Genomic DNA, 26,847 nt, shown 5'->3' with positions numbered 1-26,847 from the left:
ACTCCCCACAGGACCAGGAAGCTACGGGGTCAATGCGTGCTGACCTCTACCTGATGTTCTAGATTATCTTGTTGACCATTCGGTTAGAGGAATTTATGACTGATTGTGGGCGGACACCCCAAAATAGAAACAGTTTTGGATGTGTGGATAAAGAGGACGCCGGGATCTGTGGACCGACAGTGCTTTGCAAACTACTCGGCTTTGATTGTTGCATTTTTTAACGATAAAGTATTTTTGTCATACTTGCTCCGGACCCCTTGATTTCTTTTCCTCTCTCTTAAGTCAGTCGAAGTGATTAGATCTCGGTTAATTCCACGACAGCAGCAACCATTTTGATGCGTCTAAACATCAATGATTTGGGCCAGGCTAGGTATTGATCTTTCAAAATAAAGCCCTTCAAGTCAGGGGCGCCGGCCACGTTGAAGTCAACGTAAGCTCGCAAACTTTTTGCTGTCTATCAAGCAGAGACAGCTTTTCATTGGCACAAGAAAATTCGCCCTCGGGTCGCACCAGTGTGCGCCCCAGACCATCGCTTTTCTTTTTTGTTATCACCACATGATTGGACAATTCAGCAAATCAATCAAATAGGCTACCTCCCTCCGCAGCATTTGCGCAACAAAACTATGTGTAGAGAAGAGATAGATCGCTAACTAGCAGTTGTAAGCACTTTCCACCCTTTTCAGTGGAGGAATTGGACTCCGCAAGCAATGTTATACTTAAAAGGAGCAAGTAAGTTACACATTAATTAAGTATTTTGAATGAAGCAACTGTCCCATATTTCTAACTGCATTTGAAGTAGACATTAAGACAAAAGAGAAAAATGGACGCTAAAGGACAATGATTTTTCTCAATTTCAGAATAACAACAATGGGTCAAATAGCAATCGCTGGTGGAATGGCCATAAAATAGTGCCGTGTTCCAATATCCATACTATCCGTACTTACTAGCCTAAGTTTAAGTACGTAGGGCAGGGATGGGCAACTTTCATGATAAAGAGGGCCACAATTCTTCATCATCACCATCAGAGGGCCATGTGACTGTGCCCTTCAACTAGACGTAAACTGAGAGAAGCTACCCATTTTTGAATTTGTTGGATATGATTTCCTGTATTCTGGTGCATTTTGGGGATGGCCACTACCTACAAAATCTCCCATAACCTATGTATGGTATGTTGATTGAACCAACATACATTCATTTTTATGTTTTCCATGCTCAGATAGCCACATGATTGGTTAGTATTTTGATCATTGCAAAGGGCTCACATACATCATCATTCAATGATGTCACAAAACTGAAAAACAGTGGCCCAACATTAAGTGCAACAACTCAATGAACTCAAACACAACAAGCATGATATTCACTTCAAGGCTGTTGTAGTAGTTGTAGTGGCGACTTAAGTGGAAATCTTTCATGACTGATATCGTTTCTAAGCAAACTAGACACATGGGTTTGCCTTTTGCCTTTGCCTTCTATGAACAGATACTCTGCTTTTCTTCTTTCTTAACCAAGTTTTCTGTAACTCTATTCTTTCTTTTTTTTTTAAATAAAAATTATGTGCGGGCCCGCCAGTTGCCCATCCCTGTCGTAGGGCGTTCCGATTCAGATAGGGCGCAAATAAGTGTACTGAAGGGACCCGGACGGTGTACTCAAAACAGTCAAATCGCGCAGTGTGTGGCGATCATGGACATATTATAATGTACACTTGTGTGGAGATGTACACTTTTCGTACTCAACGGCAGCCATCTTAGCTACGTAGCGGAAGAGGGTGGAGCCAGGCTGAGCCAAAGTCGGCGCATTTTCCACATAGCCTGCATTAATAGAGTCATTTTGTAGTTTTTATAGTTTTTATAGCTGCTAGGCGTAAAGAGTTCACCGTTCAAAGCGGTGCCGTGTTCTTTTGGAAAAAGTCTGCCAAGTCAGGATCGCTTTAACTCACTTTATTTAGCAAAGGTTTGGACTAGCATACTATGAAGCAAAAGGAGGGAAATTGTACAAACACGCGTGGAGATACACTTAGTAGGGCATTCAAAAGGATGCTTTACCTGGAGCGTTCTAACCCTCTGGGCTATTGGTTGTAACTTTAATACTGGGCAGGCGTGGACTTAGTTATGTGCTCTGATTGGCTAAGCATGGTGCTGAACTCCCGCCTCTCTGGATGTTGTATGTGTCTCTATGCTGCTCCCTTGTGGCTATGTGTTGGCATTACAACTTGCATTGTGGTATTGTGCTGACCCCTAGTGGCTATGTGTTGGCATTGCAATTTGTTATGTGGCCCTGAACTTCTGAGTTCGCCGAACACCTGGGCCGCTCGTATCTGTAGAATTGATACGTGAATGAATGGCTTCTTGTATGGGCCTTGTATACGCCCTCCTAGGAGCCGGATCCCTCCTTGGGATGGGAACGAGACCTCTAGTCGCCAAGGACATATGTGGCCTGTTGGTATGAATGTGTGAATTACGTAACAGCGGGATGTTTATTGCGGTGGAGGAGCCGCGGCGGCAGTCGTGATCGTAATTTCCGGTTGGTGCACCACTGAGTATTCGATTTGGAACAACAATGACATCTGAAAATTAGCGCACCTAGTGAATGCGGATAGTGTGCTTCGTTTAAGTCTACTCATGGAAGTATGGATATCGGAACACGGCATAGGTCTGTATATGCAGTGTAAGGATGTCCAGGCCCTGCAAGTCAGGATGTAGGTTATGAATCTGAATGAGTAATAGGTAATAGGTAGTGGCCATCCCCAAAATGCACCAGAATAGATTATATCAAATCTACCAAATTCAATTCATTCATTTTTCTGAGGGGGGGGGGGACCCCAAACCCCCAAATCCCTGAATAGAATAAATCTGGAGTTCACAAATCAGTATTAGGGATGCCAGAAATATTGTGAGAAAAAAAAAAAAAGTGATATTTTTCACAGTATGGTAACACCAGCCCTGGAGCTACACTGGCCACGCAGTTCTTTACTTGCTTGTTACTGTTATAGAGCTAGCGGGATAAACTTCTTAGCAGCGGTTTGAGTCCATGAGACTCACATTTTTTTGAAACGTGAGACGTCCCTGGTTCCGTTAACATTAACCTAACTAAAATGTATTTAGTTGGTTATTGTTAATGGAGGTGTAATGCTGCCCGGCCGTCTCCTGGTCAGGTATACACCACTAGACACAGAGGACTGATACCCGATGGCAGTTATTCATAGAGGAGGATCTTAGTATGCAGCTCCCTCTGCTGCTTTTCCGAAACCTGTTACATTGACTCAAAGCTGCTTGGGGACAATCAATAACACTACGTAAGCCTTTGTTAAAACTACTCAGCTTCCCGGGTTGGCGACCCTAAAGGCGGCTGCATGCTTCAGCGTTGGTGTTACGTTGTTGCGCAAAATTTACTCAAAGCAATTCATGCTCCCTTTTAGGTTGCGCGTGTTGCCAAGCAATTTACCGCCAGAACAGTAGGTGGAGTAATATGTGGAGTAAAGTTTTTCGTTGAAGACGACCTCGAGAATGACGTCTTTGTCTGCGGGAGTCGTTGGTTTGTTTATGTGCCAGATCGTGTTCTCCCCATACACAGTGAATGATGGCAACAGACAGAGGAACAGGGGTGATGAAGTTGTTGATCATTGGGGTTGTATAAATGTACATATCTCTCTACATTTAACGACATAATGTGTTGGCAGCAAAGTTAACTTCACTTCACGTTAATGCTTTTGTATATGAGCCTGCCGGGTTCCATTCTATCAAACCACCCACCCTCCTTCCAGACAGGAAGTAGTAACCAGACCAGAAGACCAATCACAGCCTTGCAGGCTGCGCGGCTCGCGTAAAAGCTTACGTAAAAAATGACGCAAGTCTAGAAAAATCCCCCGACGCACGCAAGACGTGAGAAGTCGCGCAAGGGGTGCGCAAGGGCCTCTTGCGCTTGCGCTTACGCTTACGTAACTGAGCATAAATCGGCCTTAACTCAGGGTCTCTGCGTTAGCGCTGATCTGGCTTCAGTCAGTCTCTGGCGCGGGCCTGTCCAGTGCAGGGAGGCAGAGCAGACGGAAACTTTTTATAGACAGGCTTGTTGAGGGTTTGGTGATAAAACAAAAACTGAAGTAGGTGCAAAATGTATGAAAACTGAGCTACGATGTTATCATTGGAACAGATACAAAAGATAACATTGTGATGCAACAGCGTATCGCCAGTGTTGAATATACCCTCAGGCCTGGCTGGTAACCTGGTAAGTCCTGGTAACCTCTGTCTGGGCAGAATCATATCCAATCATGATCACCCATATGTCTGTCAAAATTGTAACACCCACCCATAATATTTTAGCTATATCATATATTTGAGGCTTATGTATTAAATATATAAGCTCATTATCAGCTATTTTAGCTAAAGTAGCTATAGCCAGCTAACCAATTTTATGTAGTAGCCTGTTCTAATTCAGTCGTTCTTATATTTGAAATTACAAGCTAGTCTATTATTTGGCTACAGTAGGCAAATGGTGGTGGTTAGTGAGGTTGCCTCTTCCCTGTAAAAGCGTCTAGAAAAGCGCTAGATAAATTCAATCCATTATTATTATTATTATTATTACAGTAGGCAAATAAACAGCAGTTTAATGCTGTCCGACTTAGTGCTCCCTGGTTCAGCTGATTTGTTCGTTAGACCTCTTAAGGCAGACACTTCTTGCTCATGATCTTTTACAGTTCCATGGTGCCTCTGGAGTTTCTTCCTTCTTTCGTCTTTGGAACCACAGGAGGAATCTTGAGGGGCATTCCTCATCTTTCAGAATTTCTCTTTCAATTTTGGTCGGGTCCAAATTCTCTTGGAACTTCTCACGTACCGCTTTCCATAGTTTGCTGTCCTCTGAGGCCTTCTGAGTCCACTCTGTTGCGTCTTACCGATTGGCCCAGATTGGCGCTGGCACTTCCTTTGTATGCTTCTTTATCATGTGCATCAACAAGGCTTTAACAACTCTGAGCGGTAGGGGTACACCTGCGGTGTGTTCTTCCAGTCCTCTGATGTTCCTGTTATCTGCGCCTTCTGTCTTTTAGCCACCCCTCCCATGTCTATAATTGACCATGGAACACAGTGTTTTGCTTCTCTTGTACCTGTTCTGGTTATTAGCAGTGCGTCAGTAACGTTTCGTTCCATTCTTTTTATTTTTGCCCCATTTCTTCGTACTTCTAACCGTCTGTACATTGCTGCTTCGAAGGGCTACTGTTCACAAAAACGATTTACCTTACTTACTCCTATTGGCGGTCCATATTTCCTGGTGTAGCTAGCCTCAAAACGAATGTTACTAGTTCTGAGCATTTGCAGAGGTTACCCCCTACAGTGTTAAAATAGGGGTGTTTCCTACTTGAATTTCAAGTTGTTTGAATGTTTACCTTAAACACTTATGCTGCCTTTTTTGCGTTCCTCGGTCGAAGCAACTGGTAGCTCGACATGTACTACTACGACGTGTACTACTACTAGTAATGTAACGGTGGGGTTAGGCAGAACCCAAGTGCACAGACAGACGACAGTTGAGGACAGTTTCAAGGATTTATTCCGGTACAGGATCGGGCAGGCAGAGAGCAGACAGTAATGTCACCGACAGGTGGGCAGGGAATCATCGGTGGGTCAGCAGACGAGGAGTCGGAAACGGGAGGGCAGATGAGCAGATCGGGAGTCAAGGACTGGAGAGCAGACAGACCGACAGGGACTCGACGTCGGGCGGGAGGTCAGGCAGGCGAAGGGTCGATAACAGGAAGTCAGGCAGGTGGATCAGGAGACGGGGACCAAGGAGCAGACAGACCGACAGGGACCGGACGGCAGGCAGGAGGTCAGACAGGCAAGGGTTCGTTATCAGGCAGAGTGGAATAGACAATCAGTCAATCAGGAGTTGCAGGAAAGCTCTGAATGAAACAAGAGACAATCTGGCAAGGACTGAGTGAAAGGAGAGGACCTGTTATAGGGGGGGAAAAGGTGAAGGTGGTTGGGTTGATTAGGGGAGATCAGGTTAGCAGGCAGGTGAATGGAAAAACCAGGGGCGGACCATGACAAGTAAAGTATAAGACAATAATGGCCTGAATAGTTTTGTCCAGAAACCAAGTTTTCAAATATGGTTGCTCACAACTCAACCAGCACATAACAAAGAGACGGACAGACGTGCCTAAAAAGCTGGCTGTAAAGAACATACTTCTAGACCTTTAATAAGAACCTGTTGGCTGTACTAGGGCTAGCTGAGGTTGCTAGGTTTGTTGGACAGTGCATCAACTAACGCACTACTGCAGTCCCATTAGGGCGGGTCCCAATTCTCTTTAAAATAATCACTAGCAATGGTGGACCCCTGGATTTCCATTGAGGAGCAGTAAGGGAGATATCATACCATGGCAGCATGTGCATCAAAGAAGCCCTGAAGGTATTAATCTGCTTGTTTGCCTCAAGTCTTTAAGAGTAAGTTCAGTTTTCCGTACATATCGTACAAATGGCAGGAACTTTAAACATCGTTTTTCTGCAATCTTGGCAAATCGATCAACAAACTAACTCTCCTCTATCAGTCGGAAGGACCGATAGACCGATTGTGCATTTATGTAACTAAAGCTTGGTGCACGGATGCAGCTTATACCCCCCAGATCCCCAAATTCAACAAACATGTCTCCTGTCCCACTAGAGGAGACAGGATATTGGACCATTTCCACACCAATATGGCTGATACATTTAAAGCCGTCCTCCTCACCCACCTCTCATTATTCCTGCTGCTCAAGTACTCACCACTCAGACGTATAAAGTCTACAGGGAGCAGACTCTGTACTTCGGCAGCATTTTGAACACACTGACCCGAGTGTGTTTGCCACTCAGGCCAAACTCAACTCCCACACAGACATTGGCTAATACGCCTCCTCCGTTCTGAACTGTATCACTTTCAACATCAACAGGGTCTCCAACCTCAAACAAATGACTACATTCCCTAATCAGAAGCCATGGATGAACAGAGTGGTCAGAGTCCCACTGAAGACACAACATCGCCTTCAGATCGATGCTCAGCCCTATGGTTCATCCAGTGCTAACCTAAAAAGCATCCAAAAAGGTAAAGGATAGCTACAAGCTAAGGATTGAGGAGCACTTAAAGAAGAACTCTGACCCAAGGCGCATGTGGCAAGGCATCCAGACCACAAACCCATGTACAGTTGACTGAGGCCAGGAATGACATATCAACCCATCACTAGCCCACCAGCTGCATGCTTTAAAACTGCCAAAACACTCCCCAGCAGCAATCCTTATTGACTTTGCCCAGTTACACTCGCCCCCATCATCATGAAGTGCGTCGGTTGGCTTGGCCTAGCTCACTTCAAAACCTGTTTACAACCCACACTAGATCCCCTCCAATTCGCATACCACCAGGACAGGAGTATGGGAGATGCCATCTCCATGATACTGCACTCTGCCCACTTTAATTTTTATATCATTACCAAAAAGGTTGATTCCCCACCAGCATCTCCTGACTTCCTTTTTCACTATTCCTTTGAAATGTACACAACTCTTCTCAGCGAGAGAGCAAGAGACTGCAAGGTGGATTTTGTCACTGATGGTCAAAACACAAACCGATCCCAACAAATTAAATAAAATGCATACTGCACTTATAGCAACATTATAATCTAATTAAAAGTTGTTACAGAGAGTACCGAATCACGTTGTACTCTCTGAGTACATTGTTACAGAGAGTACAGACTCACGACTCACATTGTATTCTCTGATTACGTTGTTATAAAGTACCGACTCACGTTGTAGTCTCTGAGTACGTTGTCATAGAGAGTACCGAAAGACGTTGTACTCTCTTCTTACATTGTTAAAGAGCGTACAGACTCACGTTGTACTCTGAGTATGTTGTAGGAGAGAGTACAGACTCACGACTCACGTTGCACTCTATGAGCATGTTGTTATAGAGTACCGACTCACGTTTTACTGTCCAACATTCTCGGCAGTTAGACTTTTCTGAGCTTCGGTCGTTTGAGAATAATGTCTTTCAGTTCACATTCCTCGTCTATTAAATGTGCAGTGACTTTTCTCCACTATTTATTTTTCTTATGTTCTCTACAGTGGTATCGTATAGTTTCACAACTCTGTGGGGGATGGTGGCGCAGCTAGGAACTGTGTGCCTTGGCTCAAGCTCGTGGACAAAATCTTTGAATCCAGACCCTTGCGAGACGTTAATAGGAAACATTTCTTTGCAGATAAACTGTAATCACATTATGGTGGGCGGCTGGTAAGTCCTTTGATTAGGAACTTTCCAAACAATTTCTCTGCCGGTTTTTACTGCTGTCACATTTGTTTCACATCATACTGCTTGGATGTATCACAATAATACACTCTGGGCCTAGCTTTACCAAGTGCTTCCTCCACTCACTTGTTTGCAATATTGAGACAAACAACAATGAGCTCAGTGGACACCCGCTGCTTCAGTTCTCTATGTAACATATTATCTAGGACAACATCTTTGAACTAGTCAAAAAGAACCCTTCCGAGTTGGAACATCCCCACCAAGTGTTTTACATATGAATACATCCATTTAGGACTTTAATGCAAGAATTGTCTCGTGATGGTTCTCTTGCGCTCTGGTCCCACTGAAGAACTAACTAACTGGGAGGACTGGTGCAAACACTTTCTCTGGTGTATTTCCTGTTGGGTATACAAGGGTCAATTTCAGATTCACACCCCCCTCTATGTAGTCATACAAAAACAATTATTGTTCAGCCAGCGGCCTATGTCAGACCTTCAAACACCTGTGAGGCGCTTCTAACTATTCTATGTATTTCCAGTAGGGGTGCAACGGATCACAAAGCTCACGGTTCGGATCGGGTCACGGTTTTTGTGTCACGGGTCGGATCATTTTCGGATCAACAACAACAATAAAGATAACAAGACAAATGTGACTTTAAATAAAATCTTTTAACTGTGTAAAAACTAAATAAAGTGAAAAATTAGGTAATAATCCTGCTTCATTCAAGCATGGTCAATATTTAAAAAAAATGCAATTTGAGGCATTATTCCTTCTTTTTAACATGGATAGGATAGTAAATAATCCCTAACCCTGGATTTACAATTCAGGATGTCTGCATTGCCTGGGGAGTTTAGAGTCTACACTCTCCCAAGGCAATGCAGACATCCTTATCTTCTTTTTTTTAGTTTGGTAGCGAAATACAGTTTCTGTGGTGTTTTATTTGGCATTCTGTAAATCCATTGATTTCGGTTGGGAGACTCATGCTCATTGCAAGGGGGGTTAGTTGTAGTCTTTTCGCTCGGTTCTAGCCCTACTGTTGATACGCGAAAAGACTACAACCAAACCTAAAGACGTCCGGTTCCGGTTCCGGTTTACGTTTCAATGGGATTTACGGAACGCCAAATAAAACACAACAGAAACTGTATTTCGCTACGATACTTGATGATGTTGTTAATACCGGAATTGTCCTCTAAACATGCGCTGATCACGTCAACGCACAACTTTTTTTTTTAATCAGCCGATCCGCGGATCACTTGCGTCCCGAACCGTGATGGTTGGTCCGTACGGATCACGGGAAACCCGTGAACCGTTGCACCACTAATTTCCAGTCAGAAAATCAACAGAGATTTCCATTGAATCTCTGGCATTTCCGCTCCAGAGGAACATGAACGAGTGGTCCTCTTTGTTGAGGATGGTAATAATGAAGTGATGGGCGGCATGGGCTCTGCAGAAGAGCCCGCTGTTGGTGAGGTCCAAACTTGTCCATGTGACTGTTAGTTGTCAGCCTTAAGCTGACGTAGCTGCCACATCAGAGCCTTCAGTTCCTCCATGCCTTCAGACATGTTTCCTACATTTGGTGCTGGTTTCAAGTGTCAAAGAAATACTCCCAAAATAAAAACAATACGCACATGGTGTAATAACTATGCTATAGCTGTTTCACAACCATTTTGTGCTAACTATATAATGACACTCCACAACTAGTTATAACAAGTGGTGAAATGTTTCACTGGGGGAACCATACTTGGGTGGGGAGGGTGGGGTCTGGGAGGTACAACAATAAGATAATCACCAAAGATGTTCTTAAACTCACATATTTTTCATTAATAAAGTACATTTCATGCATTGCACAATATTGTAGGATATTCTCATCTGTTAAAATCAAAAGCAGAGAGCTTTACTTTTTTTCTTTCTTCTCATTACCATGAGAGCTGCAACCAAAGTTTCTTTAAATTTAAATAAGATTGCAGAGATCTACCTATTATTTCCTCTTGATTTTCTTGATGACCCAGCCTATTCAGATTCCAAAAACATGTTCTACTACTCTTTGCTCTGCCTCTCTCATGCCGCCCTCAGTTGTCCTCTCCACTGCATTGTTTCAACACCTCTCTTCTCGGCTGCATTCTGTCTCCTCAGTTCTCCTTCCTACTCTGTGGCAGACAAGGGAATAATAGTGAGAAAATAATCATGTAGGCTATTTATCGATTAAACCATTCGCCTGTATTGGAATTCTGATATTAACAGAAAATGAATTCATATTTACATGGAGTTGTTGAAACGGCATCCTGTCGCCTGTCCTCAGAATCGAAGAATGGAGATGAAAAGCACACTGCACTGAATTGTTTGGTGTTGAACTGACCTCAAACTGTAGAAGAGAACACAGATACAGAATATCTATAGTTTGGCTTGCTTTGCAATAATTATAAATAATTTAAATCACGTAACTATGACTGGCTTAAAGGTAGGGGAAACAGTTGATAGGATCTTTGTATCATATGAAACAGTGACAATGTGATTAGCATTGCATAATATTGTTGAAGCATGTTAAGGCCAATGCTCAGCTTTAATTAAATAAACGCACACTGTTCCATTTTATCACAATGCTCTGCTCGCTGTATGGCTCTCCAAACATCTGTTAAAGTGACTGGAAGCTATTCACAAACCCGATACTAAGGTTGAGAGGGTCATATCAAGGAACTATTCAAGTGAAGTCATGATAGTATGATTATTGTAGAGGACATTTTTATTATTATAGGACCAATATTAGATAAACGATTGTGATTGGCCCAACTAAGGCCAGGTCTGCTCAAAATCTGACATGGTTGTGGAGGCAACACAGAACATAGACATGGTTGGGGAGGTAACACAGAACATAGACATGGTTGGGTAGCAACAAAGAACATAGACATGGTTGGGTAACATAGAACATAGGCAACATAGAACATAGACGTATTGGGGCCAACAAATGGTTCATAACAATTGCATGAAGGGGGAGAATTGAAACTATGGGACTAATTCATTAATTCAGTCATTCATTAAATGCTCTATGTTTCTATATATCTATCTCTAAATATAGAGATCTTTATATATATCCATTATCTCAATTTTGGGGTTATCTAAATTGAGATTCTAGATCCTTTGACTATATAGATATATAGTCAAAGGATCTAGCATATAGTCAAAGGATCTAGTAATCATATAAAAATTCTCCATGGACACAAACAGGGCCAACTTCAACAGACCAGAGAGAGAGAGAGAGAGAGAGAGAGAGAGAGAGAGAGAGAGAGAGAGAGAGAGAGAGAGAGAGAGAGAGAGAGAGAGAGAGAGAGAGAGAGAGAGAGAGAGAGAGAGAGAGAGAGAGAGAGAGAGAGAGACTAACCAAACTGGCTTTCAGATATGTAACAGGCCTCCCCCCTCCCCACTGGGAAATGATGAGGTGATTGGTGGAAAAAGATGAGCTGGTTGGTAGAGGCAGCAGGATGAATAGGTGGTTAATTGACTTGCCCCTGCACATGACAACAGAGGGAAACAAGACAGCAACATAGACATAAAAAAATTTGCCAGTGCATTTGTCCACACAGAAGCACTTATGTTCACTGTTCGCTTTTCTTCACCTTTGTGTTGTTATGATAAAGGGCTTATTCAAAGCAATTCAACATTTCAGTTTTTTCATTAGCAGTGAAAGAATCCTTCAAATACAGGCCCGCAAATCAGTGCTACTTAAAGTTGCAATGTATAACATTTACACAAAATCTTTGGTTAAAATTACCTGAACATATCTTTAGTTAATGCTAATCCATAGGGTTATCAATAAAATCACATTCTATAACTGAAATATTACTATATGCCAGGCTTGGAATTTCGTAATTTTAGGGGCAAGGCCATTTGGTATTGCCATTTCTAAAAGTATTACTGCGTTTTTAATGAACAGTGTAGAATTTAGAGCCCGACCGATATAGAATTTTTAAGGCCGATACCGATACGAATATTTAGTGATCTAAAAATCCGATATGCCGATATATCGGCCGATATATATATATATATATATATATATATATATATATATAAAAAAAAATCCAGAAACGCGCAACAAAACAAACACATTTCCCTAACATTGGTTACTTGTAGTTATCCTTTAAATCCTTTTCACTCTCAGCTAACACGTAACAACAGCAAAACTGGACATGGTAGTCATGAATTAAGTCATGCTTATCGACTTTAGAGAATTGATGGGGATGTTCTTTTAATTGTTATTCAAGCAATGTATGTCTCGTGACAGTTGCCAACTTACCATGAACACACTTGCACACATGAACAACACCGATGATCTCCGTCGATCTCCGTCATTCACTCTGCCTAACGCCCCGTGCCCACTACCTCCTTCAGTCAACGGAGGTGGGAAGGCGTTGCTGACTGATGGGGGAGTAGTCTTTGCAGGGCTCCAGAGTGCGCCTAATTTGGGCGCACATGCGCCTAGAATTCGGGGTAGTGCGACCAAATATTTTATTTGGGCGCACCGGTGCGACTGAAAATGTATCTGGTATAATTATTATTATTATTTTTTTTACAGAGCAGTCTATTCATAATATTGTAATAACCACGGAAGAGGCAGTGAATGTAGTATTGATTAGACAGCGATTTATTAGACACCTAATAAACCGTTGGGACACGCAAGACCGGTAACAATAGCAACGCCGGTAAACAAACCCGCGAAGCCCAATCCTGGGCCTGTACTACGAAGCTCGATTAGAGGGTTAGCGAGGTATGTTGAGCTGAAAGCCTGGGTTAGCTGTACCATGAAAGTCGATCTCTTTAAGCGTCGCTGTATCACCATGGTGACTTACGCTCGCAACCAAACCTGGTCGGGAGCAGCTTTTCAGCGAGTCTACCCGGAGATCGGCTGCTTATATCGGCGTGCGCAGCTTCCTAGCCCCTCCTCCGATAATGGCGTCACCATTTGTGGGTGTTCGCATGGACCTCGGCGCACTTATCGCACAGGCGTCTCTTCGGAGACAGAGGGTTTTTTCGGGACAGAACCGATCCCTTGACAGATTCCGCATTTATTTAAGGCATTTATTTAATGGTCAAGATATTATTAATCAATGGCGTAATTATCGACGGTGCAACCAGTGCAGCTGCCCGGGTTGCCGCCCCCCCCCCCCCACAACTCAGCGCAAGCCTGGCACGGCCCAACCCCCCCCCCCCCCCTCAACAACTCAGCGCAAACCAGGCACGGTCCAACCCCCCCCCCCCCCTCAACAACTCAGCGCAAGGCAGGCACGGTCCAACCCCCCCCCCTCTACAACTCAAAACTTGGGTGCACCATAAATACGTGCTGGTGCACCCAAATTAAAAATTTAGGCGCACCAGTGCACCCAAGGAAAAAGTTAGTCTGGAGCCCTGAGTCTTTGCAGAGGCATCCGTCAGCCAATCAAATCGCTTCGCCGGGTTCTTCACGCTACTTCCTGCTTGTTGCGATGCAAGATGACCCGCTTTCCCGCTTTCCAGTATCGTCAGAGCCCGAGTCGCGTCACAGTGCTTAAATTTGCAGACGCGATCTGATTGGATGACGGATCCGTCGCTGCCGAAAAAGTTGAACATTTTTCAACTTCTTGACTGAGCCGAAGGCTCCAACGGAACGGACGGATCCACAATGCATTGCGCGTCCGTCCCCATTAAAGTCAATGGGGATCACGCAACGGACGGAGGTAGTGGGCACGGGGCGTAACTCTGGCTGAATCAGCGGGTTTGGGCGTTAGAGCGCCCTCTGGTGGACCATTCTATTTTTTTTATTTTTTTATTTTTTTTTATATTCATTTATCGGCCATTATAAATGCCGATACCGAATAGTTTGAAAAATGCCTAATATCGGCCGATAATATCGGCCTGCCGATATATCGGTCGGGCTCTAGAATTTATATCAAAACTATAGTTTTGTTAATTTGTAAAAATGTTTAGAAAAGGTCACATGGTGTGGGACCTGCTTCAAGGCTCTGTCACAACCGAGGGGATCAAGAGTGGTTCTTATCGATACTACACTGTGTATTACATTGTGTATTCAGCACCAGGGCCGGCTTGATGGGCATCAAGGCCAGACAGACGGTCTTGGCCGCCGGTGAAATTCCTGTCCTGCTATATACTACTGTATATATACTTTAGAAATTAAAAATTCCCACTCACTCCAACCAACCAGCAAAGCTATGCTAATTGGTGTCACCCTGATGCCAAGCATTGGGGCCAGAACAGGGTTATTGAGTATTTCTTATGAAAGTCTCCCGCCTAATAACGGTTGCGGCTGAATCGTAGACATTTCTACTTTCACAGTGTTCCTTGGATCCTTCAGGTTTTCCTACGTTGCTCTGCCGTTCCCTAAAGAGCAGCCAGTCAGCATCAGCCCTAAAGCAGAGTCCCTTGCTTTAGCCGAGTCCAGATTGAATGTATAAAATCATGGCTCGTCACTTACTTTTTTCCCCAAGAAGTACATGTGTTCCTAAGGAGGAGCACATGTTTTAGGGCTTTAGAGAACTTTGAAAACTCAATGAAAATGGATCAATATACAACAGCTATGGGCCTGTGCCTCGAATGCCTGCTTCCTTTTTCTCACATTTTTACAGCCCCTTCGTTGTGTTGTGACATTTCCATCTCCATTGCTTTCCTTGGGCCTCTCACTGCTACTTTTGCATTAGTTTAGAATGTGAACGCGCTTCCACTAACTTGGATGTGATTGGCCAGTTAGCCTGAACCCCCGAACATGCAAGCAGCATAATCTCACCCCTAATATCACTCTCAAGACTGACTCTGCCCCGAACCTTGTCCTCAACTACTTCCGGTGGAGTGCACCCCCGTACCTACATCACTAGGACCATGTGAGGTGTAACAGTAGGATTGTTTTATTTAAGTACTGTCGTAGCTGTCAAGGAAGTATAGCAGAACACTTCAAGGACAGTGGAGGAGGTACATGCACTGAAACAGGCAGAAGAGAGACAAAAAGACAATGAGATACTGTGCATGTTTTGTGGTAGAACACACGAGAGGAATAAGAAAAAAGTGTAAGAAGTGTGGAAAGGAAAATCATTTTGCAGTTCAGTGCAGAAATTAAGAAAGTGCATGCAGTTACAGAGCACACTAGTGACAGTTCGTCTTATGAGGATGTCAACTGTATAACTGAAGTAAATAGAGAGGATGAAACTGTAAACCAGGTCAAAAGCCAAGCATGGCACGTTGTTGACAGAAGACGCACTGCACACGTGATTAACGCATAGAGGGAAGGACAGCTCAAGCACTGGAGAAGATGACCCATCTACAGCTTGAAGTCAAGAGAGAGAGATGATTCATGTTTGTGTTTTCCCCGGCTGCGGAAAACAAATGAAAAGTTACACCCCAGAAACTTTCCATAGACTTCCATCGCGGTACAATGACCGATCTCTTGTAGACCAGTGGCTGATTGTTTTGAATATGGACATTGAGACGCCAATCGAGATGCTGATGCAGAAGGATCACCGTGTCTGCAGTGCTGATTTCGATAAGGACAACTTCATCAATTCCTAAAAGAGCTGCTGACCAAAAGCACCCAAAGAAAGTGTAATGAAGAAGAATTCTATTCCACGAGTGCAGCAAGTGGCTATGGATAGACTTTAGATAAAGTGGTTTGCTTATTTGTCGAGTTATATATGATTGTTCACAATTGATCGATTTTCAATGAAAAGGGTAACAAAGACCCTGGGTTCAATTTTCGCCGGAATTACACTTTAAGGTCAGAAACCCCAGAAACAACAGGCTGTACAGAGTAGAGTTTCAAGTGGTTGACCAGAGTAGCAGAATCCCTTTACCGGGCAGAAAAGCCAGCGAGGCAATGAAGTTGATAAAAGTACAATTCGAGAACATTCTGGCTGTAGACCGCATAATGAAGAAAGAGCCGAGCCCAGTGGCAAAGGCAGAAAGTGGCAAACACATGACCATGGACAAAATAAATGAAGAGTTTGAGGATGTGTTCACCGGAGATGGCTACATGGGGGGTGAATATAGAATAGAGATAGATGACAGAGTACCGCCAGTGAAACTGCAGCTATGATGACACCTCTACAAGTAGAACTCAAAGATCTAGAGAGAAGAGGGATGATCAGACCAGTGGAATGCAGCACTCACTGGATCAGTAGCATGGTCGCAGTGAGGAAACCTAATGGGGAGCTGAGGATCTGTATAGACCCAAATCCTCTGAATCGTGCACTAAAAATGAGTCACTATTCCACTCCAAACTATAGATAACATCCTGCTGGAGATGACAAAGGCAAAAGTATTCACAGTCTGCGACGTGAAGCAAGGTTTCTCGCAGGTCAAACTAGTAGGAGAGTCGAGCTACCTTACCACATTCGCCACCCCATTTGGTCGCTACCGTTGGCCAAGGATGCCGATGGGAATAAGCCCAGCACTGGAAGTGTTCCAAAGAAAGCTTGTGCAGGCCCTGGAGGGCTTCCCAGGGGTCTACATCATAGCAGATGATGTGTTAAAACTGGGAAGGAGCAAAACAAGAGGAGGCAGAAAAGTACCACGGCGAGAAAGTCAGACACATTATCACCAGGTGCAGAGAGGGCAACATCAAGCTGAACAGACAAAGAATGGTACCCTACATAGGTAATCTGCTCACGGCCGAGGGACTGAGGATTGACCTGGAGAAAGTACGGTCAATCAGAGAGTTGCAAAGGCCAACAGACGTGAAACGGGTACAGAGACTATTTGGGATGGTCAACTATCTTTCTCAGTTCTATGACCACCTTTCAAATGACTGAGATTCTGAGACAACTCACAAGCAAGGAGAACATGTGGGAATGGACGAACATCAAGGAAGGGGCGTTTCAATGACTGAAAGACAAAATCGCTATAGCACCAGTCCTACAGTACTACAACAAGGAATAGGATGGACACTTCAGTGTGATGCATCAGACATGGGACTGGGGGCCGCCCTGACACAGAAAGGTAAACCGGTAGCATTTGGTAGTAGTGCACTCACACCAACTGAAAAGGGCTATGCCCAAATAGAGAAAGAGTGTTTGGCCATAGTGTTTGGAATTTAAAGGTTCCATCAGTATACTTATGGTAGAGAGGTCACAGTACAAAGCGACCACAAGCCTCTAGAGAATATACACAGCAAGCCATTACTCAGTGCACCTAAAAGACTGCAGAGAAGGCTACTCAGGCTGCAGCAGTATGATATTCGTGTGACCTATGTTCCAGGCAGGGATATGCTACTTGCTGACACGCTGAGTAGAGCATACTTACCATAGAGCACTAAGGGAGAGAGTGAGAGAGATATAGAGACTGTGAACGTAGTCAGCTACCTATCCATTGCAGCAGAGAGGTTGAGGGCCATTGGGGCTGCAACAAAAGATTACACAAAGTTACAGAGTGGGGCAAACAGAATACTGTCAGGGTGGCCCAAGAGAAAATAACTTACCAAGTGACATCAGGCACTACCACACTTTCCAAGATGAACTGAGTTTCCAGGACGGCATAGTGTTCCGAGGAGACAGAGCCTTGATACCTGACGCACTCAGGGTGGACATCACTCACCGGATCCACTCCTCTCACCTGGGAGTAGAAGGATGTCGGAGGCGAGCGAGGGAGTTTGTATACTGGCTGGGAATGAACGAGGAGATCAAGACCTTCATCTCCAAATGTGACATATGTAAGTCAGTGGACCCAAAGCAACAAAGAGAGACACTACACCCACATAACAGGGCCAGCAGACCCTGGGCCAAGGTAGGAACAGACCCTTTCTCCTTTCAAAATAAAGACTATCTGATAACAGTAGATTATTATTGTTATTATTATCTACTGTTAACACTAAGAGCAACACAGTGATCAAAGAACTCAAGGCCCGCTTTACCCGACAGGGGATTCCTGACATTGTAATCTCGGATAACGGACCCCAGTTTGCATCACAAGAGTTTCAGCACTTCAGGCAGAAGTGGGGCTTTGAACACAAGACATCGTCGCGGGGATACCGGCAGAGCAATGGAAAGGCGGAGTCAGCGGTGAGGACAGCCAAGTGCCTGATGCTGAAGGCTGCAGCAGCGAGACAGGATCTGTACTTGGCCATGCTGGATCATCGCAACACACCGAGCCAGGGTTTCAACACATGCCCGGCACAAAGAATCCTAAGCAGGAGGGCCAGGACCCTGCTTCCCAAAAAGGACACTCTGTTGAAGCCAGAGGTAACACACAAAGAACAGGAACTGGAATACAACAGACAGAGACAGTTAAGTACTACAGCCGCACAGCAAATGACATGGACATTCTGAAACGAGGGGACAGTGTGAGAGTACAGCCCTATGACACACACAAGGGATGGAGACCAGCGAAAGTGGTCCAACAGGTGAGCCATAGACAGTGTTGGGGGTAACGCGTTAGAACTAACGCGTTAGAGTACTCTTATTCGTTTTTTTCAGTAACGAGTAACCTAACGCGTTAGTTTTGCGAATTCAGTAATCAGTAACTCGTTAATTTCCAAAATAACCACTCGTTACTCCGTTACTTTAAGATTTTCCCTCGATAAGGAAAGTAAAGTCCCGGCATCTCTCTCTCTCGCTCTGTGTGTGTGTGTGTGTGTGTGTGTGTGTGTGTGTGTGTGTGTGTGTGTGTGTGTGTGTGTGTGTGTGTGTGTGTGTGTGTGTGTGTGTGTGTGTGTGTGTGTGCGCGCGCACCTGTGTGTGTAAGCTACGTGTGTCACCGCGGCAAGATGGACGAGAAGATAGCCTTAGATTCCTGGAGGTACGCTCATTATTTTGAGTTACAGAGCGAAAAGGACAAGAAGAACATAGTGGTCGTTTTGAGCACCTTCTTCTCCTACGTTTCAACCATTACTTTGGTGATAAATAGGCTAAAGGTAGCCTACGTGATTGTTATGAATGTAGGGCTATAGAGTCACACGAACATTTGCAGTTCTTCAATGTTTCTTTAGTGCCATGCACTGTTCTTTTGTGCAACGCATACGGTTAAATTGAGTTAAATTTCCAATTCTAAAAGGTTGCGTGCCTACATGTTAAGCACTTTGTTAGGCGCCTGCACTTGTAAAGTGGATAAGCTATGTGCGACGCACTGTTCTTTTGTGCGCAGCCAATACGGTAAGCTACATTCTGTTAAAATAACTGCCTGTTACCGGAGTATGTTATTCATGGAAGCTGTTCAAATGATCAAAGGATGAATGCCTGTTAACCCATTTAGGCCTAAATCGCCTGGAAAAAATGCCTGTAAAACCTATAGGCGATTTCAGAAAAGCCCCCAAAACCTGAATTTTTTCTAGAAATTCAGCAATTGTGTCAACGCCTACTAAATTACTGATTTCTCAGCCCCTGTAACAGATAGGAACACAATTCAAAAAGTATTTGAGAGCTGACACCTGTGGCTTTCATGGGAAAATTGAGTTTTTACTTACAAATATTTACAATATTTACATACAGGTAGAAAAGTAAATAACATATGTAACATATATATAATAACAACAAAAACATATGTAAAAGTGCAGGAACAGCACAAAACAGAAAAAAAAATAAAGTATAAAAAAGTGAAATAAGTATATAAGAAAGTAATAAAGTATATAATAACAAACATGGGAAGGGGAACAGACTGGGACTAAAACTGTAAACAGTCTGCCTCACAGGTACCGGCGGTAGTGCTTGCCAAAGCATTCCATGTGCAGTGGCAGGTTGCACTGTTTGCAACCGTAAACAGTTGGCCCACCTTCCTTTTCATCGTCAGGGACAAGCTGACACTCCCTGCACTGTTTTCTTTTATCATAAATTTTACCAAAGTCATGCTGTGGAGTAGGTGTGTCTCCTCCAGCTGGAGATGGAGATGAAGGCGGAGGAGGGGATGGAGAAGGAGGGAAGAATCTTCTTCCTGCAGATGGAGATGGGGAAACAGGAGGAGATGGAGAAGGAGAGAAGAATCTTCTTCCTGATAGTCCAGCAATTGGAGAGGAAGGAGAAGATGGAGAAGCAGGAGGAGGAGAAAAAGGAGAAGATGGAGAAGCAGGAGGAGGATGAAAAGGAGGAGGAGTCACAGGAACAGCCCTTGTTCTCAGTGGTGAGATGAGCTGCTCTGCCAGGTCCTCCATCCAGTTCTTGAATCCTTTGTATCTGGTTCTGAAGGCTGTTCCTCCAACAGACCTCGCAGCTATGTAGGCATTGTGGCAGGACACGGACAGGAGAAAGAAGAAGACCCTCCTCCACCACTTCTTCGATCTATGTTGGAACCCGTAGTAGCCAACCATCTGATCCAGCAGATCGACGCCTGGAACACACACGACACTCAGTTGACACACATGACACTCACACATGACACTCACACATTTGCACTCAAAAGAGCAACAAAAGTCAAACAAACCTTTCATGTACTTTTGGTAGTCTGCTAGGCAAGCTGGCACTACCACCGGGACGCGGTTGGCTCCATCCTTTCTCCTGTTTACGGTCCCCGTCTCAGTTGGGTCATGGTGGTTGGACAACACCATGACCGTCTTTGTGTCTTGCCAAATACAAAATGTGAGGTCGTCCATCTGAGCGACCCTGTATTCGTGCTTATTGAGTGAGGCTTTCTTTCGAAGCAGCTCACTCTTTGGGAGTCCCTTCCGGTTGGCACGAACAGTGCCACAAGCATACAGGCCATGGGTCCTCATCTCCTCCAAGAGACCTACCCCGGTGTAAAAATTGTCCATGTAGATGGACAGGTGAGAGCCGTAATATGGTCTGGCTAAATCCATAACCACACGATGTGCCAGGCCCTTCTCTCCTGACCCTTCACGACCAGCATAGACCTGGAAGTTGGTCACATATCCAGTGGCGCTCTCAGCCATTACCCACACCTTGATACCCCACTTTGTAGGCTTCATGGGGAGGTACTGCCTGAAGGAGAGACGCCCTTTGAATTTAATCATGCTCTCATCCACAGACACGTTGCCATCCACCTCATAAAGTGCCTGGAATTGAACCAGGAGGTAATCTAGGAACCAGCGCATTTTCCACATCTTGTCATCTCTGTTGACTGCTGCCTGGTTGTCCTGGAGGTGTAGATACCTGAAAATGCAGAAATAGACACAGATCTTAGATGAAAGCACAATATCAAACAAAGTTACCTTGGATGAAAGCTTAATTTAAAATATTATCATAATTGCTGTGCGTTGTAACATAATATTCTGTCTATATTGTTAATTACATTGGACTGTAAGCTACTATTTATACTTGTATGTGATTGAATAAAAATACTATGCAAAAAAACTGTCTGTGTTTTAAATTACATGCACTTGTATGTGATGACTACTGAATAAAAGTATTATGCATAATACAAATACAATTGCATTTCATCCTAAGAAGTAGCGTAATTAAAAGATACAGGCTATAATTTGGGAATGTATAGTAGCCTAGGCCTTATTGTTCTGGAGATCGCAGTTAGGTGTGAAATTCCAGAGAAGCTTATCTGGTTTTACGCACCCGGGTGCTTTACGCATCTCCGGGACAGTAATACATCTCTTACATATAAACTGTCGTAATTTCTTATTACAGCATCATCACAATCAATAAGTATTACTATTGTCCTTACCTCCAGATGGCCGCAAATCTGTCCCGGGACATATTTCTGGCGAATTGCGTCCGAAAGAGATTCTTACTCTGTCGCCAGTAATCTCTTCGCACCGGCAACACAAGCAGCCCCATTCCCATACAGATACCAATAAAGGTCTTCATCTCCGGCACAGTTACCGGAGACCACCTTGCCGTCTTCGCTCTGGTCGGTGTTTGTTCGACCTGGTCTCTATATCTGTTTGTCTCTGTGACGAGATGTGTCCAAAGTTCCTCCTTAAAAATCTTCTCAAATGCCTGGAGCGGTGTGGCATCTTGAGGCAAATCGAGCTTCACCCCTGGTGTCCTGTTGAAGGCACTCCGTGGATTTCGATGGAAGTTGTCCGTCTTCCAGTTGGTCTGGAAACCCTCAAACTCCCCTAAATCATCTTCTTCTTCCTCGTCGTCGTCATTCACGAACATGTGCTGTAACCATAATTCCCGATCAATCGGTTCGTATTCGTCATCAGAGTACTCGGCCTCATCAACATCTTCGAAGCCGAGAAACTCCTCGAAATCGCTACCGTCAGAAAAGTCTTCAAATTCCGCCATAGCTTGAATACATTTCTGAACTAAACTCACGAGGAACAAGTTGACAGTTATATATGTCTATTCTGAGGCATTTCATTGGCCCAGAGGCCGACACTTTGGGCCGAAAAACCGAATATATTAGAAAAATGACGCAAACGCTTTCCCGTCCTTAAAGGTAGAATGACGCAACAGCGCTCCCGGCTTTAAAGGTAGAACAGCGGTAATGCTTTCCCGGCTTAAATGGGTTAAATAAAACGTGCAATATGATGACTGTCTTTCCTGTCCTTATGCTATAGGTTCATGATTGATTCATAAACAGTCAGCACTGTTGGTGCATCTAAAGGAGGATGTGTGTTGTTGTTGCGCTAGGCGGACACGCACGCACCCCAAACGCATTTTAATTGTTGGTAACGCACAAGTACTCTAACGCGTTTCTTTTATTTATAGGTAACGTAGTAACGTAACGGATTACTTTTAATTGATAGTAACAAAGTAACCTAACTGATTACTTTCAAAAGTAACGATACCCAACACTGGCCATAGATCATATGAGGTGGAGTTAGAGTCAGGAGGTGGCTGAGACGAAATCGTTGCCACCTTGGACACCATCTCACCACACTCACACCAACACATTCAACCTTTAAAGGTTGGGTATGGGATTTGCGAAACGCCAGCAGATTTTGAAAATACACAACTCAAATGGTCCTACCCCCTCACCTTCAACGCTGACTCTGACTCCACCCATTCCAAGTACCTGGACGCGCAATCATGCACGAGCGAACATGCGCGAGAGCGAGCCATTAGCTAGTTAGCTAGCTCCAGTAGCTACAGCAGGATAACAACAAACAGAAGCTTGCTCTGGGTCACAAGCTTTGATTACGTGCACGAAGTGGTCACGCGCGGGGGGAGTGCAGTACGACCGTTTGATTGACGTACTTAATGTCCAATGCCACTCGGTGGAAATCATTGGCTGGAGTTTTTCGAGCCCTGCCCGTTCCACAGATGATTGACTTGTTTAATTTTCATATCAGTACTTCTATCTCAGTGGCTGTAAGTGGGTTATGATCAGGATTTCAAGTAATTTTGCAAAAATTGCCAAAAAAGAGAATTCGATACCCAACCTTTAATTAATGTTTTTATATCTACATATAAGCTGGATTTCTTATTTTTAACTGAGACCTGGCTGGATTTAGGTAATATTGCCATCATGATTGGGCCAGCTCCCCCTAATTTTGCTTTTTTAGCATGCCACGGACTACAAAAATAGGAGGTGGAATAGCCACCCTTTGTAAAGCACCCCTACAATGCAAACAGACATTTTGGATATTTGTGTCCTTTGAATATTTAAGCGCAACTATGTTACCCTCAGACTGTCCTACTCATCATCTACAGACCCCCAAAAAACTCTGCGAGAATATTCATGCATGTATTCAGTGAACTGTTTTCTATTATCTGTCTTAAATATGACTGTCTTATCATAACTGGGGATTTTAACTTCCATGTGGACAATCCTGATAAAAGCTATGCCAAAGAACTACTGTCATTACTGGACACTTTTGGCCTCACACAACATGTACAAGAGCCCACCCACTCTTGTAGTCATACTCTAGATCTTGTCGTTTCAAGTGGCATAAACATCTGTGTTTGGACCTGGCCCTGTCGGATCACCATTGTGTCTTTTTCACTCTTTCCATGTGCCCACCAACTAGCAATAGACCCATACACAGTGCAAAGAATAATTATTGACAGCAATACAGGTGCTTTATTTCAACTAGCTTTGTCAATATCCACTAGTCAAGTACAAGGCTCTGTAAATTACTTAATGAACGATTGTAACTCTAGAATGGCTACTATTATGGATCATATAGCTACTGTTAAAACCAAAATACGTAAACATAAAGAGGTGTCCCCATGGATGAAAACCTATGGAGACACTTCAAGAGAGACTGCAGGAAACCTAAAGAGAGACTGCAGGAAAATAGAAAGGAAATAGCGAAAAACCAAACTCTTTGTAGATACAACTCTGAAATATATAAGGCAAGGTGGTCCTTCTTCTCAAATAATATGAATGCCCGGGTGCTTTTCTCAGTATTTGAGAAATTAAGAAACCCCCCTTTGGAACTAGCTCCTGAGCTTGCCACAACCACCAAATGCAATGAGTTGCATCCTTTTTTAAGGGCAAGATTGACCAAATCCGACAGAATATTGCACTCCAGCCCCAAAAAAGCTACCTCAAATCTTCTAAAATGAGTGGAGCAACAAATGTCATGTCGGAATGTACCATCGTAGACAGAGCTACACTTGAAAAAGCGGTTCGAGGCCTCATCTCTTCCACCTGTGCGAATCATAGCACTGAAACAGCTTTTATTAAAGTTGTAAATGACATATGCCTAAACACTGACTCAGGGAAAATATCAGTCCCAGTACTACTGGATCTGAGTGTTGCTTTCGAACACTGTGTTGGATTCTCAGGTGCTGTCATTCATTGGCTCAAATCATATCGAGGACAGGAGCTTTTTTGTTGCCATTGGTGACTGTACCTCAACACCGACGTCTCTGACTTGTGGTGTTCCCCAGGGCACACCACTTGGGCCCCTGTTATTCATCCTGTACATGCTTCCACTTGGTCAAATTATGAAGAATGATAAAATGTCCTACTAATGCTGATGACACTTAGATTTACCTTGCTCGTATTTGTGATCGTATTTGGAAAAAGAAGACACAAAGTCACTGCTATTCTTGATTCAAAGGGACTCAAGCTTTGAAGAACCTGGGTGTCCATATTGACAGCGATCTAAATTTTAACTGCCAAATGATTTGGTGGTCAAACCACCAAATCAGCATTTTGTCACCTTAGAAATATAGCTAAATGTAGGGATTTTATGTTAAAAGAAGATCTGGAAAAACTCACACATGCCTTTATCTCGCGCAGGCTTGACTACTGTATTGGGCTATTCAAAGGCCTCCCCAAAAAGCCATTAGGCAGATCCAATTCCCTGATTCAACTCCCTGAACATATGAAGAATGCCTGAAATGTTAAAAGTTTTAAAACCAAACCTAAGACCAAACTATACTCAACTGCCTTTGGCTAATTTCTGTTTTATGCCCTTTTAACTATTGATCTATTTACATATGTATATTTGTGTACACATTTAGTTTTGCACTTCTTTTTATGCTTTTATATCTAATGTTTTATATATAACTACAGTTTGCACTTCCTTTTATCTTTGTTAAGCACATTGAGTTGCCGTTCTGTGTATGAAATGGGGTATACCAAATAAACTTGACTTGACCTAATGATAGGCACAGGGCCGGGAAAGAACCAGAGAGGGCTGTCAGAAACGTTATGGTTATTTGACAGCCCACCGGCCCAAGATGCATCGCCCAAAGAGATTTGTCCCTGTTGGCCTGATGGCCAGCACCCCATGGTCTGTGGTCCAGGAGCTTTTGTCTGCCCTTCTGGACACCAATTTCCAAACAAAGCCTGAATTATTCATGCAATTCCATCAACATTCTTGTTTGTGGTAGAGCCACAAACAACAGTATGTTAAAACCTGTTCCCGGTTTTGACTTAAGACACTGGTTTGGATCTGCGCTCCAGTTCCTGGGTTTAACAGCGATGGACACACAGGGGAAAGCAAGTAATGCATTGGCAGCTGTATCTAATGTCCAGGTCTATAAGTAGGCCTATGTTTGACATCAAGCTTGACATTCCTGATTAAAATCAGAATGATGTTTTACCCTAAATGGGATCAGACATAGTAGGGAGAAAACATAGCAGAAAGGGATTGAAATTAGCCTTCAATCAGGCAATGTTCCAAAACAATTGATTAATTTTACATTTGCTGCATATAATACGTGAACAAAGAAATAAACAAAGGAAAAGCTTTGGGTTAACCTAGGCCAAGATAAAAAAACAAAATCCCCTGACTTCTAGACAAAACCCATAGTCTAGTCTTAAACAAAAACACAATTCTAAACTTCTTTCTTCTTGCTGTCCATCATATTTGATGATGACGTTGCTCTACTTGAGCTGGGGTTTCGTTGATGCCACTTCATGTGGCAATTTCTTCTCTTCTACCCAGTGCCATTTCTGCAGATTTGTTTTACCATTGAACGGACAAGGGAAATAGGCCATAGAGATCCCCTTTAGACAGCAAGATTCAAAGTGACAAAGGAGAACTGTTTGCAAATAGTTTTAGACATCCTCACACAATGCATTCACATAAAAAGCCACTCTACCTTCAGTTTGGTACAAATTGTACCATTATTAAAGATAACCAGATCCAGAACCTATTTCTGTAGCTTGGTTTCAGAAAACACGATTACATCAGTTTCAACTTTCTGAGATTCAGTGTTGTGTCGGTTGCCTGAGTGGTATCGGACTTGGCCTGAATTTTTTACAGAGCCAAACAGGTACTTTTGAAATCAGTGAGACCATATTGCGCATCCTAAAACCAGT

General features: G+C 43.6%; 3 protein-coding genes across 4 annotated transcripts in view; 2 read left to right on the top strand and 1 right to left on the bottom strand.

Annotated features, from left to right (window-relative positions):
* dlgap1a (discs, large (Drosophila) homolog-associated protein 1a) overlaps positions 1-26,847 on the top strand; it is a 105,044-nt gene that overhangs the window by 5,223 nt on the left and 72,974 nt on the right. The gene's annotated exons all lie outside the window — the stretch shown is intronic.
* Positions 16,913-18,810, top strand: LOC130388154 (uncharacterized protein K02A2.6-like). The gene is made up of 2 exons (XM_056597517.1): positions 16,913-18,003; positions 18,138-18,810. Exons 1-2 carry the CDS (start codon positions 17,887-17,889, stop codon positions 18,543-18,545), a joined length of 525 nt encoding a protein of 174 aa, XP_056453492.1. The 5' UTR covers positions 16,913-17,886; the 3' UTR covers positions 18,546-18,810.
* LOC130388153 (piggyBac transposable element-derived protein 4-like) lies at positions 19,269-22,571 on the bottom strand. Of its 2 annotated transcripts, XM_056597516.1 has the most exons (3): positions 21,838-22,571; positions 20,629-21,314; positions 19,269-20,535 (listed from the first exon to the last, which is right to left on the bottom strand). In XM_056597516.1, exons 1-3 carry the CDS (start codon positions 22,404-22,406, stop codon positions 19,898-19,900), a joined length of 1,893 nt encoding a protein of 630 aa, XP_056453491.1. In that variant the 5' UTR covers positions 22,407-22,571; the 3' UTR covers positions 19,269-19,897. The 2 variants fall into 2 exon arrangements, with proteins under 2 accessions (XP_056453491.1, XP_056453490.1); XM_056597515.1 differs by having other exon boundaries at positions 19,269-21,314.

The sequence above is a fragment of the Gadus chalcogrammus genome, chromosome 8 (genome assembly GCF_026213295.1).
Source record: "Gadus chalcogrammus isolate NIFS_2021 chromosome 8, NIFS_Gcha_1.0, whole genome shotgun sequence".
Lineage (NCBI taxonomy): Eukaryota > Metazoa > Chordata > Actinopteri > Gadiformes > Gadidae > Gadus > Gadus chalcogrammus.
The sequence above is the reverse complement of the archived record's forward strand: the minus strand, read 5'-3'. Positions and strand labels throughout refer to the sequence as shown.